At 45.3% G+C, this 18,590-nt stretch overlaps 1 protein-coding gene across 1 annotated transcript in view; it reads right to left on the bottom strand.

The window, feature by feature from the left end:
- Positions 1 to 18,590, bottom strand: part of LOC122931572 (NADH-cytochrome b5 reductase 1) — a 294,677-nt gene that overhangs the window by 26,561 nt on the left and 249,526 nt on the right. Inside the window, exon 9 of the mRNA XM_044285647.1 lies at positions 7,603 to 7,702. Coding sequence (XP_044141582.1) covers positions 7,603 to 7,702 — 100 coding nt within the window. The remainder of the gene's footprint in view (positions 1 to 7,602; positions 7,703 to 18,590) is intronic.

The following is an 18,590-nucleotide window of genomic DNA, read 5'->3' as shown; positions in this document are numbered from 1 at the left end:
GTGAGCCCACTCCCTTGGATGAGAAGCAACCCCACACATGAATGGTCTCAGGATGCTTTACTGTTGGCATGACATAGGACTGATGGTAGCGCTCACCTTTTCTTCTCCGGACAAGCCTTTTTCCTGATGCCCCAAACAATCGGAAAGAGGCTTCATTGGAGAATATGACTTTGCCCCAGTCCTCAGCAGTCCATTAACCATATTTGGTGCTTTCTTCTTTATGCTATTAATGTAACTACTGTACCACCGATAGAGCAGAGCACCACTGTGAAGGTTCGGGATCCAAGTGATTTATGCGCTCCAGTGATCATATAGGCACATGCAGCAGTGCCGGTTGCGTTCTTTTTCCGTCATCCCTGTGATATATTGTATTTTATAGCCTAACTGTTGGATCACACAAATAGTTTTTTTGTGTCTAGACAGGGAAATGTATATATAAAAAAATAAAAAAAATAAAAAAAAATAAGCCCTTATAAATTAATCTCAAATGCTCCATTTAGACCACAAGGGGTCAAACTATTTAATTTAAAAATCCAGTACATTTCCCTACGTCTAATGTACTGGATGTCCTTTTGTAAATGGATTGGGATATGTTTGATTGGTGTCACAATAAACCCAACTGAGCTCCCCTCGCGTGTCATACATGTTTTAGGTACTTTTTCTTAATGTTCGACCTATATTTGTTGAGCCTGTTTCGTAGTGTTTGGATAGTCCGCCCAACATATTGTAAGTGGCATGGACATTCCAGAAGATATATAACAGTTGGATTCACAGTTGAGACTACTTAGAATAGGGAAGGACTGTCCGCTAACATGACTACAAAAAAACGATTTCTGGAATATCCATGAGCAGCATAAGCATTTTTTGTGACCACATTTTGAGATCCCCATCATGGTCTAATGGCATGATTTTCTGTACGAGGTACAACTGAGTTTAGCTTACTTGTTGCAAGGATATTTTTTAGGGTACGTGCTCTTCTATATGTTAGTTTCGGGAGCTTTGGGATGATCTGGTTCAAAATTGGATCCCTTTTTAGTATATGCCAATGTTTCTCTAAGATGGCTTTAATAGACATGTGATTTTGATTATATGTATTACTAAAATTATAACTATATCTATCACTATTACTGTCTTTTTCTTTTTTAGGAGCTGTAATAAGGCAGTCGTTTTGGGTGAGCTTAGTGGCTTTGAATCTTGAGCCAGATATAATGTTAAGAGGATAACCTTTTTGGCTAAACCTGGAGACTAACACACTGTTGGATAAAATCTTCTTCAAGGGTACAGTTTTGCTTCAGTCGCTTGAATTGGCTGAATGGGAAATTTGATTTCCTTTTTCTGTAGTGTGTACTCTTAAAGTCCAAGTAGCTAGTACTATCAACTTTTTTGAAGACTGTACGGGTATTAATTTTATTGTTCTGAATAAAAATTGAGAGGTCTAAAAACTCAATTTTTGTCTTGTCATATGTTCCAGTAAAGGAGATTCCCCAATCATTGTTATTGAGATCTAAAATGAATTTTTCAATTGATGATGGGTCCCCATTCCATTTGAAAATTAAATCATCAATATACCTACGAAAGCAGATGATGTTCTTATCAGCCCAGAAGCTTGAACCATAAATGAACTCCTCCTCAAAAGCTCCTATGAATAAATGAGCAAAATTGGGTGCAAAACGCGTCCCCATAGCGGTCCCTCGTATTTGCTTGTAGATTCCATCTTGGAACGTGAAAACATTATGTATAAGAATAAACTTAAATTCCCTTCATAATGAAGGCCTTTTGTGGGGCAGGCATTTTTTCATCTTTGTCTAGGAAACTAGATGTACATTTCATACCTAGATTATGGGAGATTTTTGTATAAAGTGCCAAAACATCCAAGGTCACCCAATAGAAGTTGTTATCTTGTCATACTATATCTTTCAAAAGAGTGATAAGAGAAGTTGAGTCTCTGAGATAAGATTTGAGATTGACAACATATTTCTGCAGGTAAATGTCAATGTAGTGTGATAGATTACGAGTAAGGTAGGACACCCCCGAAATAATAGGTCTGCCCAGCGGATTCTGGATGTTTTTGTGAATCTTGGGGAGGTGGTAAAAGATGGCTAATGTGGACTCCTTCACCAAAATATATTCATTTTCTTTCTTGCTCAAACACATATCTGCTGACTTGATAAGCACTTGGAAATCTTCTCTATCTGTTGTAGAGGGATCATGGTCCAATGGTAGGTAATATTTTTTATCTGAAAGGATGTTCAGAGCTTCTCTAATATAGTCCTCTTGATTTTGGATAACAAACCCCCCTCCCTTTATCAGCGCCCCTAATGACCAGATCAGTATTTGATCGTAAATTCTTTAGGGCCATCATTTCTGATGGTTTCATGTTGTGTCTTATGTTGGATTCACGATTGATTTCCCTAAAGTCATTAGAGACCACTGAATAGAAAGTGTCCAAAAAATTCCCCTTATGATGAATGGGGTAGAATGATGATGGTGATTTTAAGCCAGACGGAATGGCTTCAATAGATTCCTCATTGGGGGATAGATAGGACCCTTAGATAGTAAAGAAATCTCATCTGCTGTCAACACATGGGTGGACAGATTAAAAATACCGCAAGAGTGGGGCCCAGAATGTTGGTATGGAACAGTTATTGGTAGTGTGGGATGGGGATCCTTCTTTTTGTGCTTACCTCCTCTGCAACCTCTCCTTGTTTTTTTCATTTTACTGATTTGTGACCTAGTGGGTCAAAGAAATTAGCTATATAGGTGGTTTGGGGGCCCTTTAAGATGGGATGACTGGCTATGGGATGGATGGGGGGGGGGGGGGGAGAGTTAAAAAAGATGGCATGGATATAGAAGGGCCCGCAATGAAGAAGTCATCAACTTGTGAACCATTATGATTGCATGGATAGGGATTGGACATATCAGATGTAAGTGGAAACCAGGTGTCATATGGTCGACTTTCAAAGAGGCCGATATGCAGGTGGGTGTGGGAGATGGGCACACATGTATGGTGAGAAGGGAATCAATCAGTCAGAGGTATTGGTCAGACTGCGGGAACCTGTGGTAGGTAGGTTGAGTGGACCCCACATATTAAGTATTTTGGTTAACAAAAATTGAAGATGGAGAGGTGCATTTGAGAGAAGTATTGATGGTGGGAAGAGTGGGGTGAATAGTGGGTTCTGGAATACCGAGATAGGGGACTCCAGCAAATGAGAAGGTGTATCCAGATTGTGCATCCCATACTTAAAGGGAATTAACCTGAGATGAGTCCTGTCCCTGACTCAACTCATGTACAGGACTCATCTCAGGTTAATTTGCATATGTATCAAATCGTTTTTTTTACACAATAAAAGCACATAGAGCTATGGGGACTGGGTATTGCGGATGGGCTAGTGGCCATCTAGCAACCCATGTCCTCAGCTCTATACCTAAAATCCCGGTGACAGGTTCCTTTTAAGGAGAGGATTGTGGAACATCTAAAATCCCATGGATTGAAGGATGAAAAACAGCATGGGTTTACTTCAGGGAGATCATGTCAAACTAATCTTATTGATTTTTTTGATTGGGTGACTAAAATAATAGATGGCGGAGGTGCAGTAGACATCGCTTATCTAGACTTTAGTAAGGCTTTTGATACTGTCCCACATAGAAGGCTTATCAATAAATTGCAGTCTTCGTGCTTGGACTCTCATATTGTTCAATGGATTAGGCAGTGGCTGAGGGACAGACAACAGAGGGTTGTAGTCAATGGAGTATATTCAGACCATGGTCTTGTTACCAGTGGGGTACCTCAGAGATCTGTTCTGGGACCCATATTGTTTAATATCTTTATCAGCGAAATTGCAGAAGGCCTCGATAGTAAGGTGTGTCTTTTTGCTGATGACACAGGGTTGATGTTCCTGGAGGGATACACCAAATGGAAAAGGATTTAGGAAAACTAGAGGAATGGTCAAAAATCTGGCAACTAAAATTTAATGTGGATAAGTGCAAGATAATGCACCTGGGGCGTAAAAACCCAAGACTAGAATATAAAATTAGTGATACAGTCCTAACCTCATTATCTGAGAAAAGGGATTTAGGGGTCATTATTTCAGAAGACTTAAAGGTAGGCAGACAATGTCATTGAGCAGCAGGAAATGCTAGCAGAATGCTTGGGTGTATAGGGAGAGGCATTACCAGTAGAAAGAGGGAGGTGCTCCTGGCGCTCTACAGAGCACTAGTGAGACCTCATTTGGAGCATTGTGCGCAGTACTAGAGACCATATCTCCAGAAGGATATTGATACTTTGGAGAGAGCTCAGAGAAGGGCTACTAAACTAGTACATGGACTGCAGGATAAAACTTACCAGGAAAGATTAAAGAACCTTAACATGTATAGCTTGGAAGAAAGACGAGACAGAGGGGATATGATAGAAACTTTTAAATACATTAAGGGAAAAAACAAGGTAAAAGAGGAGAGAATATTTAAAAGAAGAAAAACTGTTACAAGAGGACATAGTTTTAAATTAGAGGGGCAAAGGTTTAATAGTAATATCACTTTTAGGACCTATTACTTTACTGAGAGAGTAGTGGATGCATGGAATATCCTTCTGCAGAAGTGGTAGCTGCAAATACAGTGAAGGAGTTTAAGCATGCATGGGATAGGCATAAGGCCATCCTTCATATAAGATAGGGCCAGGGGCTATTCATAGTATTCAGCATATTGGGCAGAATAGATGGGCCAAGTGGTTCTTATCTGCCGACACATTCTATGTTTCTATGTTTCTATTGTGGGAAGTCTAAGGCACACCTGTGCAATATTCATGCTGTCTAATCAGCACCTTGATATGCCACACCTGTGAGGTAGGATGGATTATCTTGGCAAAGGAGAAGTGCTCACTAACACAGATTTAGACAGATTTGTGAACAATATTTGAGAGTAATGGGTCTTTTGTGTATGTAGAAAATGTCTCAGATCCTTGAGTTCAGCTCATTCAAAATGGGGGCAAAACCGAAAGTGTTTTGTTTATATTTTTGTTCAGTGTACATTTGGTCTATGACTGATCCTACGGATTAGGCTACTTTCACACTTGCGTTCGGTGCAGATCCGTCTGGTATCTGCACAGACGGATCCGCACCTATAATGCTAACACTTGCATCTGTTTAGAACGGATCCGTCTGCATAACAGCTTTTTCAGACCCGAGTTTTCACATCGTGAAAACTCAGATCCGACAGTATATTCTAACAGAGGCGTTCCCATGGTGATGGGGACGCTTCAAGTCAGAATATACTAGGAACTGTGTACATGACTGCCCCCTGCTGCCTTACAGGGGGATGTGATCCGCACAATTAACCCCGCACCTGAGGGGTTAATTGTGCGTATCATAGCCCCCTGTAAGAGATCAGGTGCTGCCAGGGAGCAGGGGCCAGACCCCCTCCCTCCCCAGTTTTAAATTCATTGGTGGCCAGTGCGGCCCCCCCTCCCTCCCCTGTATGAATTCATTGGTGGGCAGTGCGGCCTCCACTCTCCCCCCCTAATTAAAATCACCCCCCTCCCCCATGATTGGTGGCAGCGGAGAGTTCCGATCGGAGTCCCAGTTTAATTGCTGGGGCTCCGATCGGTTACCATGGTAGCCAGGGCGCTACTACAGTCCTGGCTGCCATGGTTACTTAGCAATTTTAGAAGCATTATACTTACCTGCACTGTCTGTGGCCGGCCGGTCGCTCCTCTAAGTGAAAGATCTGTGCGGCGCATTGCTTATAGAACAGACCTGCCACTTACCAGTAGGAGGAGCGCCCGGCCGGCCACAGACAGTGCAGGTAAGTATAATGCTTCTAAAATTGCTAAGTAACCATGGCAGCCAGAACTGCAGTAGCGTCCTGGCTGCCATGTTAACCGATCGGAGCCCCAGCGATTAAACTGAGACTCCGATCGGAACTCTCCGCTGCCACCAATGATGGGGGGGATTTTAATTAGGGGGGGGGGAGAGGGGAGACCGCACTGGCCACCAATGAATTTAATACAGGGGAGGGAGGGGGGCTGCACTGGCCACCAATTAATTTAATACAGGGGAGGGAGGGAGGGGGGCCATACTGGCCACCAATGAACTTAATACTGGGGAGGCGGGGGGCCGCACTTGCCACCAATGAATTTAATACTGGGGAGGGAGGGAGGGCGGGCCGCACTGGCCACCAATTAATTTAAAACTGGGGAGTGAGGGGGGTCAGGGCCCTGCTGCCTGGCAGCACCTAATCTCTTACAGGGGGCTATGATACGCACAATTAACCCCTCAGGCGCGGCACCTGAGGGGTTAATTGTGCTGATCACAGCCCCCTGTAAGAGATCGGGTGCTGCCAGGCAGCAGTCATGTACACACTTCTTAGTATATTCTAACTTGAAGCGTCCCCATCACCATGGGAACGTCTGTGTTAGAATATACTCTCGGATCTGAGTTTTCAAGATCTAGCTCAAATCTGATGGTATATTCTAACATAGAGGCGTTCTCATGGTGATGGGGACGCTTCAAGTTATAATATACCATCGGATTGGAGAAAACTCTGATCCGATGGTGTATTAATAGGGACTCTTGACTTTACATTGAAAGTCAATGGGGGACGGATCCGTTTGCAATTGCACTATATTGTGTCAATGTCAAACGGATCCGTCCCCATTGACTTGCATTGTAAATCTGGATGGATCCGTTTGGCTCCGCACGGCCAGGCGGACACGAAAACGCTGCAAGCTGCGTTCGGGTGTCCGTCTGCTGAACGGAACGGAGGCCAAACGGAGCCATACTGATGCATTCTGAGCGGATCTGCATCAACTCAGAATGCATTGGGGCTGTACGGATCAGTTCGGGGCCGCTTGTGAGAGCCTTCAAATGGAACTCACAAGCGGAACCCCGAACGCAAGTGTGAAAGTAGCCTTAGGCTACTTTCACACTAGCGTTCATAGGTCCGTTCGTGAGCTCCGTTTGAAGGAGCTCACAAGCGGACCCGAACGCCTCCGTCCAGCCCTGATGCAGTCTGAATGGAGCGGATCTGCTCAGACTGCATCAGTCTGGCGGCGTTCAGCCTCCGCTCCGCTCGCCTCCGCACGGACAGGCAGGACAGCTGAACGCTGCTTGCAGCGTTCAGCTGTCCGCCTGGCCGTGCGGAGGCGAGCGGATCCGTTCAGATCCGTTCGGATCCGCTTGAAGATGTCACCATATGGCTCAATCTTCAAGCGGATCCGTCCCCCATTGACTTTACATTGAAAGTCTGAACGGATCCGCCCAGGCTACTTTCACACTTAGAATTTTTTCTAAGTTATTAATGCAGACGGATCCGTACTGAACGCTAGTGTGAAAGTAGCCTTAATCCGTCTCTATTTGAAGCTCTTATTTTGTGTACATATTTTGTTTACATTGGTTTTTATGCTTTTTAAGATGTTTTAGGGGTGTTTTTATATGTTGAGCAACATAAATAAATATATGTAACATTACATATTTTTTGCTACATTGCGTCCATGTGATTAAAATATGTTAGAGTGCCAGTCTTTTTCTAACAATATCTACTATATTTGAAAGGGTGATTCAACTAGACTATATACATTTATTATTAATTTTTTTTTAACATTGACCTTACCTTCTGTTGCACTATCCAGAGTGAACCACAGCTTAAAGCATTCTGAATACTCATCCTTTAGCTTCTCAAGGTCATTACGGAGGAGTATATCATCTTCTGACTATAAGGAGACATAGTTGTTAATTTTTTTCATTTCAAACAGCAAAAGAGCTGGAGTAGATTTAGACAGGTGTTGGATGTGCCTAAGTTATGTAGATGCCAGCGCAGGGGTTAGTAAGACTGCTATCTAAAATGCTGGTCTTAATAAATGACCCTATACAAAAAAATAAAATAAAATTATTGTAACTTTTTATTTACATAGTTACCAACAGCATTGTAAAACACAAAAAAAAATTTACACTATAATGCACTGACTTAGATCATCAACTGCGGTAACATTTAGTAAAAGTTTAAAGGGGTTTTCCTGCTTTATTATGGCGCTTTAATTTGTAAATCTTTTACTTTTTTAATGACATATTTCCTATGATATTATGCCCATGTCCTACAAGCTTTAACCACCTAACTGTTTTGCTGTCCCTCAGCTCTGGCTGTCGGAAAAGTATTTAAGGCCTGTTTCACACTGGTGTTAATGGTTCTTGCAGGGGAACAGCCTGTGGGATCCATAACTACAGTGTGCAGCCATACGCTGCCAGAAGTCCATCCAGCCCAATTCACTATAATGAACACCGGCGGAGATCCAGCCACAGCACAGCAAATATGCTGAGAGCCGGCCAGACAACAAATACTGCTGCACACAGGTTTTCATACAAGACCAAAATGACAGCATTAGCCCAAGATAATCAGGAGATATCACTGTTAGAAATTGCGTTGGGAATAATCTCTGTTAAACCTGCTTTTACTTTTACTTTCACTTTCAGCTCCATTCGCTACATCCCATTTGTAACAGTGATATCTTCCCATGTAGTGAAGATAATGCTATAATTATAGTATTGTTTAAAAACATGGAATGCCTGCTTAAATAAAATACAAAACCCATACCACACCAGAGATATCAGCCGCTAAAGCAGCTGCCCCAATCCCCTTTTTTCTTGCGGAGGAGGAGTTGCAGAGCTGACAGCCTGCAGGAGGAAGTAAAAAATAGCAAAAAAAAAATATACAGAAATGTGGCATTATCATCTTTGATGTGACCCACATAATAAAAGTATGTTATTTTTACCACACAGTGAATGCCATAAATAAATTCCACAAAATAATGTTACAATTTGTGTGTTTTTTAATCTTTCTCCCTAAAAATAAAATAAGAATGAGGAAGCTTAGTTCAGAGCTCCTGCTCCCAAATAGGAATCTCAAGAGAGTGTCACGGCTGTTTAAGGGTAACCAGAGCATACACAGTAAGAAGAGCTACTGACCGGACCCAAACTAGGGAAGAGGAAGGGTGACCCCTGTCAGACCCTCAACACTCTCCCTATGCTGCTAAAGCACATGCCCGGATCCAAATGGTGGAACGAGGCATGCCCGCGTACCTTAGACTGATGAGCCCTGTAACCCCTACAATAGTGGAAGGGGCACGGCCACCGATGCCCTGCTCAGAATATGGAGGGAACCGGATCCAAGGGCCGCTGGCAATATCCGGAGTGCTTGCAGCAGCAGAACACAGGTCCAGAGAACTAGTAGCTTAAGAAGTGACGATGCTCAAGGCAGAGCTACAACTGAAAAGAGAAGTATAATCCACGCCCTGCAATAGGAGGAGGGGTGATTTAAAGGCAGGGTAATCAAACGCAGGAGGAACAGCTGAGAGTAAAGACCTCATCACAGGGGCGGAGAGACAGAACAGTGAGAACACCTCCAAACTCTAAGTGACATCATCACAGGGGTGGAGAGACAGAGCTGTGAGAACGTCTCAAAGCTCTGGTAGTGACAGTACCCCCCCTCTACGGGTGGACTCCGGACACCCAGGACCCACCTTCCCAGGATGAGCCCTATGAAATGCCCTGATAAGGCGAGTGGCTTTAATGTCCGACATCGGAACCCACATCCTCTCCTCAGGACCATAACCCTTCCAATGAACGAGGTACTGAAGAGAACCGCGGACAATGCGAGAGTCCACAATTCTGGAAACCTCAAACTCCAGATTGCCATCAACCAAAATCGGAGGAGGCAAAGAGGAGGGTACCGTGGGCTGGACATATGGTTTTAAGAGAGATCTGTGAAATACATTGTGTATCTTCCAAACCCGTGGAAGATCAAGGCGGAAGGCAACAGGATTGATGACTGACAAAATTTATAAGGCCCAATAAACTTGGGACCCAATTTCCAGGAGGGAACCTTCAGTTTAATATTTCTTGTAGACAACCACACCAGATCACCCACATTCAGGTCCGGACCAGGCACACGTCTCTTATCAGCCACACGCTTATACTTCTCACTCATCTTTCTGAGATTACTCTGAATCTTTTACCAAATGGTAGACAAAGATGAGGAAAATCTCTCCTCCTCATGTAAACCAGAAAGAGCCCCTCCCGAGAATGTCCCAAACTGCAGATGGAACCCATATGCACCAAAAAATGGTGACTTATCAGAAGATTCCTGACGACGGTTGTTCAAAGCAAACTCAGCAAGAGGGAGAAATGAACACCAATCCTCCTGGTTCTCTGCCACAAAACAGCGCAAATATGTCTCCAGATTCTGATTGAGGCGCTCAGTCTGACCATTCGACTGCGGGTGAAAAGCAGAAGAGAAGGACAGCCGAACCCCCAGGCGAGAACAGAAAGCCTTCCAGAACCTGGACACAAACTGCGTGCTTCTATCGGAAACAATCTCAGAGGGAATGCCGTGCAATTTAACAATATGATCGACAAAAGCTTGCGCCAACGTTTTAGCATTGGGTAAACCAGGGAAAGGGACGAAATGAGCCATCTTGCTAAAACGGTCCACGACCACCAGGATCACCGACTTCCCCGAGGAACGAGGAAGATCCGTGATAAAGTCCATGGACAGGTGTGTCCAAGGACGGGAAGGTATGGGTAACGGGAGAAGAGAACCTGAAGGTCGTGAACGAGGGACCTTAGCGCGAGCGCACGTCTCACAAGCCGCCACAAAACCCTCCACAGACTTACGAAGAGCCGGCCACCAAAATCTCCGAGCAATGAGATCTACCGTGGCTCTACTCCCGGGGTGACCAGCAAGAACCGTATCATGATGTTCCCTAAAGAGTTTGTGACATAGCTCAGGAGGCACAAACAACTTCCCGGAGGGACAACGGGCAGGTGCCTCAGACTGGGCAGCCTGGACCTCGGCCTCCAAATCGGAATATAGAGCAGAAACAACTACCCCCTCCGCCAAAATGGGACCCGGGTCCTCGGAGTTTCCTCCTCCCGGAAAACAGCGAGAGAGAGCATCAGCCTTCACATTCTTGATCCCAGGGCGGAAAGTAACAACAAAATTGAATCTGGAGAAGAACAGAGACCATCTGGCCTGTCTCGGATTCATACGCCTGGCTGACTCCAAGTGATAGGGTGCCTGGCCCCCTCCAACCAATGGCGCCATTCCTCGAAAGCCAACTTGATGGCCAACAACTCCCTATCTCCCACATCATAGTTTCTCTCTGCCGGGGAGAGTTTTCTAGAGAAAAAGGCACAAGGTCGCCATTTGGCAGGAGAGGGGCCCTGGGACAAAACTGCACCCACACCCACCTCGGAAGCATCCACCTCAACAATAAAAGGTAAGGAAACATCGGGATGCACCAAGATGGGAGCAGACGCAAAACTCTCTTTAATCTTAGAAAAGGCTGCAAGCACCTCCTCCGACCAAGAGGAAAAATCCGTCCCCTTTTTTGTCATGTCAGTAAGGGGTTTGACAATAGAGGAATAATTCAAAATGAACTTTCTGTAGTAGTTAGCAAAACCCAGAAAGCGCATCAATGCCTTCTGATTTTCAGGAAGCTCCCACTCCAGCACAGCACGGACCTTCTCCGGATCCATGCGAAAACCAGAAGCAGAGAGGAGAAAACCCAGAAATTGAATCTCCGATACCATAAAAAGACATTTCTCCAGCTTGGCATACAGTTTATTTTCCCGCAGTATCTGCAGGACCTGAAAAAGATGATCCTGATGGGTCTGAACATCAGGGGAAAAAAATCAAAATATCATCAAGATACACCAATACAAATTTCCCCATTAAATGATAGAAAATACTATTAACAAAATGCTGAAAGACGGCCGGAGCATTCATCAGGCCGAAAGGCATAACGAGATTCTCGAAATGCCCGTTAGGGGTATTAAAGGCCGTTTTCCATTCATCCCCCTCTCTGACCCTGACCAGGTTGTACACGCCTCTCAGATCCAATTTGGAAAACACCTTGGCCCCAACAATTTGGTTGAAGAGGTCCGGGATCAGAGGAAGGGGATAGGGATCGCGAATCGTGATACGGTTCAGCTCCCTAAAATCTAAGCAAGGTCTCAGAGAGCCATCTTTTTTTTTTAACAAAAAAAAACCCGGCGGCAACAGGCGACTTTGAGGGACGAATATGCCCCTTCTCGAGACTCTCGGAGATATAGGTTCGCATTGCGAGTCTTTCCGGTTGTGAGAGATTGTAGAGGCGTGCCTTTGGCAGCTTGGCGCCGGGAATGAGGTTAATGGGACAGTCAAACTCCCGGTGAGGAGGTAGCTCCCGAACACCGCTCTCGGAAAACACATCCGAGAAATCAGAGAGAAATGATGGCAGAGTTTTAGTAGACACCTCTGCAAGAGTGGCTGTGAGACAATTCTCTCTACAAAAGTCACTCCACTCATTTATTTGCCTTCCTTGCCAATCAATAGTGGGGTTATGTCTAGTGAGCCAGGGTAGCCCCAAAACTAGAGGAGAAGGCAATCCGTTAAGGACAAAACAAGATATCTCCTCCACATGAGTGTCACCTACAGCTAGCCGGATATTGTGAACAATGCCTTTCAGAGATCTCTGCGAGAGTGGAGCAGAGTCGATAGCAAAAACAGGTATATCCTTTTCTAATGTACAAACCTGAAAACCATGCAAGGCTACAAATTGAGTGTCAATAAGATTGACGGCCGCTCCACTATCGACAAAAATCTCACAAGGAATGACTTTGCTCTCTAGCGCCACCCTGGCAGACAGGAGAAAACGGGAACTGCAGGTCAGAGGAATAGCATCAATTCCCACATCAACTTTGCCCAAAGTAGCAGATGAAGCAGAACTTGATGATCTACCTCTTGAGGTTTTTCTCTTATTATCGCTCTTAGTACAGTTCAGGAATCTCCTAGACGGACAAACATTTGCCAAATGACCTATGCCCCCACAACAAAAACACACCATATGCTGAGGACTAAATCCTCTTTTATCAGGGGCAAGTCGGCCTAGCTGCATGAGCTCCTCCTCAGAGGGGAGCGAGACAGGATGAGACCCCTGCATACTGAATGAGTCCGCACCATTGCCCCTAGACTGACAATGGCTGGATGGAGAGGTCTTGTTTCTTTCCCTTAGACGCCTGTCAAGGCGTACCGCCAATGACATGGCCGACTCTAAGGACGTTGGTCTCTCATGGAAAGCAAAGGCATCTTTCAAACCCTCTGAGAGACCATGACAGAACTGATTTCGGAGTGCAGCATCATTCCAGCCTGAATCAGCTGCCCATCTCCGAAATTCAGAACAATAAAGCTCCGCAGACAGTTTGTTCTGGCATAAAACACGTAAGTTCGATTCTGCCAGAGCAACACGATCCGGGTCATCATATATCTGCCCCAGGGCCACAAAAAATCTTTCCACGGATCGAAGGGAGGGATCCCCTGATGACAGCGAAAAAGCCCAAGTCTGAGCATTACCCCTGAGCAGGGAGATGACTATCCTCACCCTCTGTTCCTCATTACCAGAGGAGTGGGGACACAAACAAAAATGGAGTTTACATGCCTCTCTGAAGCGAACAAAATTCTCACTGCCCCCGGAGAACGTTTCCGGAAGTGAGACCTTTGGCTCGCAACAGACTCCATGAGCCGGAGCAGAGCCCAATGTTTGTAGCGGAGTCACAGATTGACGGAGATCCGCTACTTCCAAAGAAAGACCCTGCATGCGGTCAACCAAGCCAGAAAGCGGATCCATGTCAACAAGGACGGTTTTGGTGGATTATAATGTCACGGCTGTTTAAGGGTAACCAGAGCATACACAGTAAGAAGAGCTACTGACCGGACCCAAACTAGGGAAGAGGAAGGGTGACCCCTGTCAGACCCTCAGCACTCTCCCTATGCTGCTAAAGCACATGCCCGGATCCAAATGGTGGAACGAGGCATGCCCGCGTACCTTAGACTGATGAGCCCTGCAACCCCTACAATAGTGGAAGGGGCACGGCCACCGATGCCCTGCTCAGAATATGGAGGGAACCGTGGCCACCTCAGATCCAGTCAGGAAATCACCAGGTACACAACAAAGTCTGCACACTTAGCTGATGGAGCTGTAGCCGCAGAGAAGACGGATCCAAGGGCCGCTGGCAATATCCGGAGTGCTTGCAGCAGCAGAACACAGGTCCAGAGAACTAGTAGCTTAAGAAGTGACGATGCTCAAGGCAGAGCTACAACTGAAAAGAGAAGTATAATCCACGCCCTGCAATAGGAGGAGGGGTGATTTAAAGGCAGGGTAATCAAACGCAGGAGGAACAGCTGAGAGTAAAGACCTCATCACAGGGGCGGAGAGACAGAACAGTGAGAACACCTCCAAACTCTAAGTGACATAATCACAGGGGTGGAGAGAGAGCTGTGAGAACGTCTCAAAGCTCTGGTAGTGACAGAGAGATCTGCTTACCCCAAGCCTCAAGTCTTGAGATATTAGACAGCAGAGTGAACTGCTACTACCATTATTAAAGGCACTGCTGAAAAGAAAGGAACTATTGCTAAGACACCCATCTCCCAGAATGTTACTAGGCCAGTACCACTTAAGTGCTGCCCACCCAAACTGCCACCACAATCTTTACTGGTGCCAGAGATGTTTTGCACTTCAAATCTGCTGCTACTGAATGTATTTGAAGTTCTACGTTGTAGTTAGTAAGAAGATTGTTACAGGGAGTATACAGTGACACAAAACTTTATCAGGGCCACTACCACTCCCATCCTCTGCAGCGGCTCCTCCCGGTTTGCTGCAGATGTACTATTATGAACTAATCATTATGAAAATCTGTCAATCAAAATATCACTAGCAACTATAACCTGTAATATTGTAACAATTAAAGAGTTAAACTCTTTTGCTGAGTTCACAATCACTGTGACAGTAGGGTTCACTGTCACAGCTGTTGGCTGCGGAATTTTGTGGGTATGTGTGAACAATTACCTACGACTTGTATACATCCTGTATTTGTTTATGGTGAAAGGGTTAATGTTTCCCTGGTCTGAGTGTCTGAACATCAGGTGTCCTAATTGCTATTTAGACCTGTGGGTGGTATGCTTGGGACATCAGTCTCTCTTCTGTCTGCAGAAAAGCTATGTGCAGGTTGCTTGCTATGTTACTACTTTGTAGTTATGGGTCTGCCATGATCCTGTGTTGGTGTGTGTGAGTCGGTTCCAGCTTGGCACCTTCAGTGTGTTGAGTGATACTTGCTCTTGTGGTTTGTGAGTGGATTTAAAGTGCTATGCCATTACATGACTTCTAGCTTTGTATGAATGGCGCCCTGCTATTCTGTTTAGTATCCTGGTTAGTGTTTGTCATTTCGGCTCTGACTTGTTTAGTCAGCATGATTATTCATCAATGTCAAGTACTTCTTCATGTATTCAGTTATGTTCTGTACTGCCCATGAGCACCATGCTCATCAGAACAGAAAAATAAAACAAAAAGTATTTTGAGCATCCATAAAGCCCCTTTCAGACATCAGTAACTGTAAGCCAAAACCAGAATTGGGTCCAAGACATAAATAAAATGTAATAGAAATATTTGCATCTCTTCTGTGTTTTGGACCCACTCCTACTTTTGGCTTACAAACAGTGATCAAATACTGATGCAAAATACTGACCCTGTGAAATAAGTATTTTCCACCCAGTTTTGCCATTTATGTCTGAAATCAATTTCAGATCGATCAAGAAAAAAACTGACCCTTACTCAAGTGGTTGGGCATCAGTGCACTCAATCTCTTACACTTCTGGGGCAGGGCTAGGTGGATGGTCCACAGAACCCCCGCCAGCAGAGTCATCAAAAAGCATAATTGGCTGATGTGCAAAAGATTGAGGTAAAAGACAGAGGCCCATGAGACACCGATGCCAACTACCGCCTCTACTTGTTCTGGCCTCACTATTCGTACAGCAGTATTCGGGCCTAAAAAATGATGCAGAATGTTCTGTCTTCTGACTGCACCAGAGGAAGATGTTTCATTTGGGCGCATAGCTGGCAGATTGGCAACGTCCTTTGCCTGCAGCAGGAGCTCCACCAACGCCATCAGCACCATAGCCACATCCCTTATTTGATACTTTCCTAATTAGTTTTTACAGTCACCCACAAAATTGGCTGACAGTTATACAATTGTATTTCTGTGTCACGGTTGCAAAGGAGGTGTCACCCACAGAATTAACAGACTGATTAACTATTCTATTACAGAAAGACGGGTGCAAAGGCGATGTTTGGAACCCCAAAAAATTGCTTTGTGTCACTGACGCAATTAACAGACTGATTACCTATTCTATTTCTCTGTGACGGGTGCACAGGTGGTGTTTTAAACCCTAAAATGGCTTTATGACACTAACACAATTAACAGATTAACTATTCTATTAATGTAAGACAGATGCAGACGATGTTTGGAACCCCAAACAATGGCTTTATGTCATCTACAGAATTAACAAATGGATTAACTGTTCTATTACAGTAAGACGGATGCCAAGGCCGTGTTTGGAACCCTAAAAAATGGCTTTATGTCATCTACACAATTAACAGATGGATTAACTGTTCTATTACAGTAAGACGGATGCCAAGGCCGTGTTTGGAACCCCAAAAAATGGCTTTATGTCATCTACACAATTAACAAACGGATTATCTATTCTATTACAGTTAGACGGATGCAATGGCAGTCTGTTTTGAACCCCAATATGTGGCTTTATTTCACCCCAAAAAATGGTAACAGGTTACCCACAGACTTAACAGCCCGATTAAGTATTGTATTTCTGTGTCACTGGTGCAAAACAGGTGTATTGCACCGATCAAAAATGCCTACAGGTCACCCACAGCCACTTTAAAACCCTAACACTGTCCCTCATTGCAGCAGCATCCTGTCCCTACATTAGCTAGAGCAGAATGGCACCGAAACATGTGATCCGGCATTTATGCATGCAGGGTCACGTGTTGGGCCGGCCAATCAGAGCCATGCCAATACTAGGCATGACTGGGAGGACCACCGCAGCATGTCTCTGATGATAATGATGAAACACATCTGCACTGTGCAAACCGGCAGGGAGGGCAGGGGTGAGGAGTGGGTGGAAGATGATGTGGAGGATGATTAGGTCCTAAACCTCACGTGGCATCCAGGTCATCCGAGTGAAGTGTGCAGTTCGGAGGAAGAGGTGGTGGTCATGCAGTGCTAGATGCACCGCAAAATAGTAAGGCCTCATGCACATGGCCGTTGTTTGGGTTCGAATCCGAGCTGCTGTTGTGGCAGCTCGGATGCGGACCCATTCACTTTAATGGGGCCGCAAAAGATGCAGACAGCACTCCGTGTGCTGTCTGCATCCGTTGCTCCGTTCCGTGGTTCCGCAAAAAATAGAAAATGTCTAGTTCTTGTCCGTTTTGCGGACAAGAATAGGCATTTTATACAATGGGTCTGTTTTTTGCGGATCTGCGGTTTTCGGACTGCAAAAAACGGAACGGTCGTGTGCATAAGGCCTAAGTAGAGTGCAAAATCACAGAGCCCGGCCCCTAGCCAGTACACCTGCTACTGCCCAATGGGCCGAGGTACAGAGGACACCAAAGCAAGCTCAAAAAAGTTCCCTGATGTGGCAGTACTTTAGGCCATGTGCTGATGACAAGATACGGGTGGTTTGCAGTGCAGTCAAAGCCTGAAGCGAGGCATACATTTTTTAAACCTGATCACCACCTGCATGACCAGGCATCTAACTACAAAGCATGAGCTGCAGTGGAGTAGACACCTGAAAAACCACGAAAGATCTGAGGTTCCTCCTGTTCCCTCTTCTGCTGCAGTCTTGGCCTCTTCCTCCCCACCTGGCACCCCGCAAAAAGAGGATGCGACAGCAACTCCACCACCAATGTCACCAATCATCTCCACACTGTTCCATGGAAGCATTCAGTTGTCCATCCCCCAAACACTGGAGAGAAATAAGAAGTGGCCCCCTACCCACCAGCGAGCCCTGACCCTGAATGCCAGCATTTCCAAATTCCTGGCCTTTTAAATGCTGCCATTCTGTCTGGTGAAGACGAACAATTTTATGATGGTGGTAGTCCAGTGGTATGTGGTTCCCAGCCACCACTACCTTTCCAGGAGGGCCATCCCTGCCCTGCATGAACAATTGGCGGAAAAAATCAGGTGTGTGGTGCGCAACCCCATCAGTGGCAAGGTTCACATAATGACTTATACGTGGACCACTAAGCAACGACAGAGACGTTATATCTCCCTAACTGACCACTGGGTAAATGTAGTGGTGGCTGGGCCTGAGGCGGAAAGTGGTTTGGCCATGTCCTATTGCTGGACGTTTCTCAGTGCCTCCTCCTCCTACTCTGCTTCCTCCTCCTGATCGCGTCAGTGCAACACCTGCACCACCAACTTCAGAACATCTAGTATGAAATGACAGCAGGCTTTTCTGAAGCTCATAAATTTGGAGGAAAATCCTCACACCGTGCAGGAGCTGTGGGCGGCATGGAAGAACAGACCTATGACTGGTTGGTGCTGATGAGCCTCAAGCCCGCACTGGTGGTGTGCGATAATGGGCAAAATCTTGTAGTATCCCTTGCCTAGAGCATGTTCTGAATTTGGTGGTGCAGAGGTTCCTGAAAAATTACCCCAAGTTGTTAGAGCTGCTGCAGAAAGTGTGCGGTGCCTGTGCACGCTTTCGGTGTTCTC

Source organism: Bufo gargarizans, chromosome 3, assembly GCF_014858855.1.
Source record: "Bufo gargarizans isolate SCDJY-AF-19 chromosome 3, ASM1485885v1, whole genome shotgun sequence".
In the NCBI taxonomy this organism is placed as follows: Eukaryota; Metazoa; Chordata; class Amphibia; order Anura; family Bufonidae; genus Bufo; species Bufo gargarizans.
Note: the sequence above shows the minus strand (reverse complement) of the source record. Positions and strands in the feature narration are given on the sequence as shown.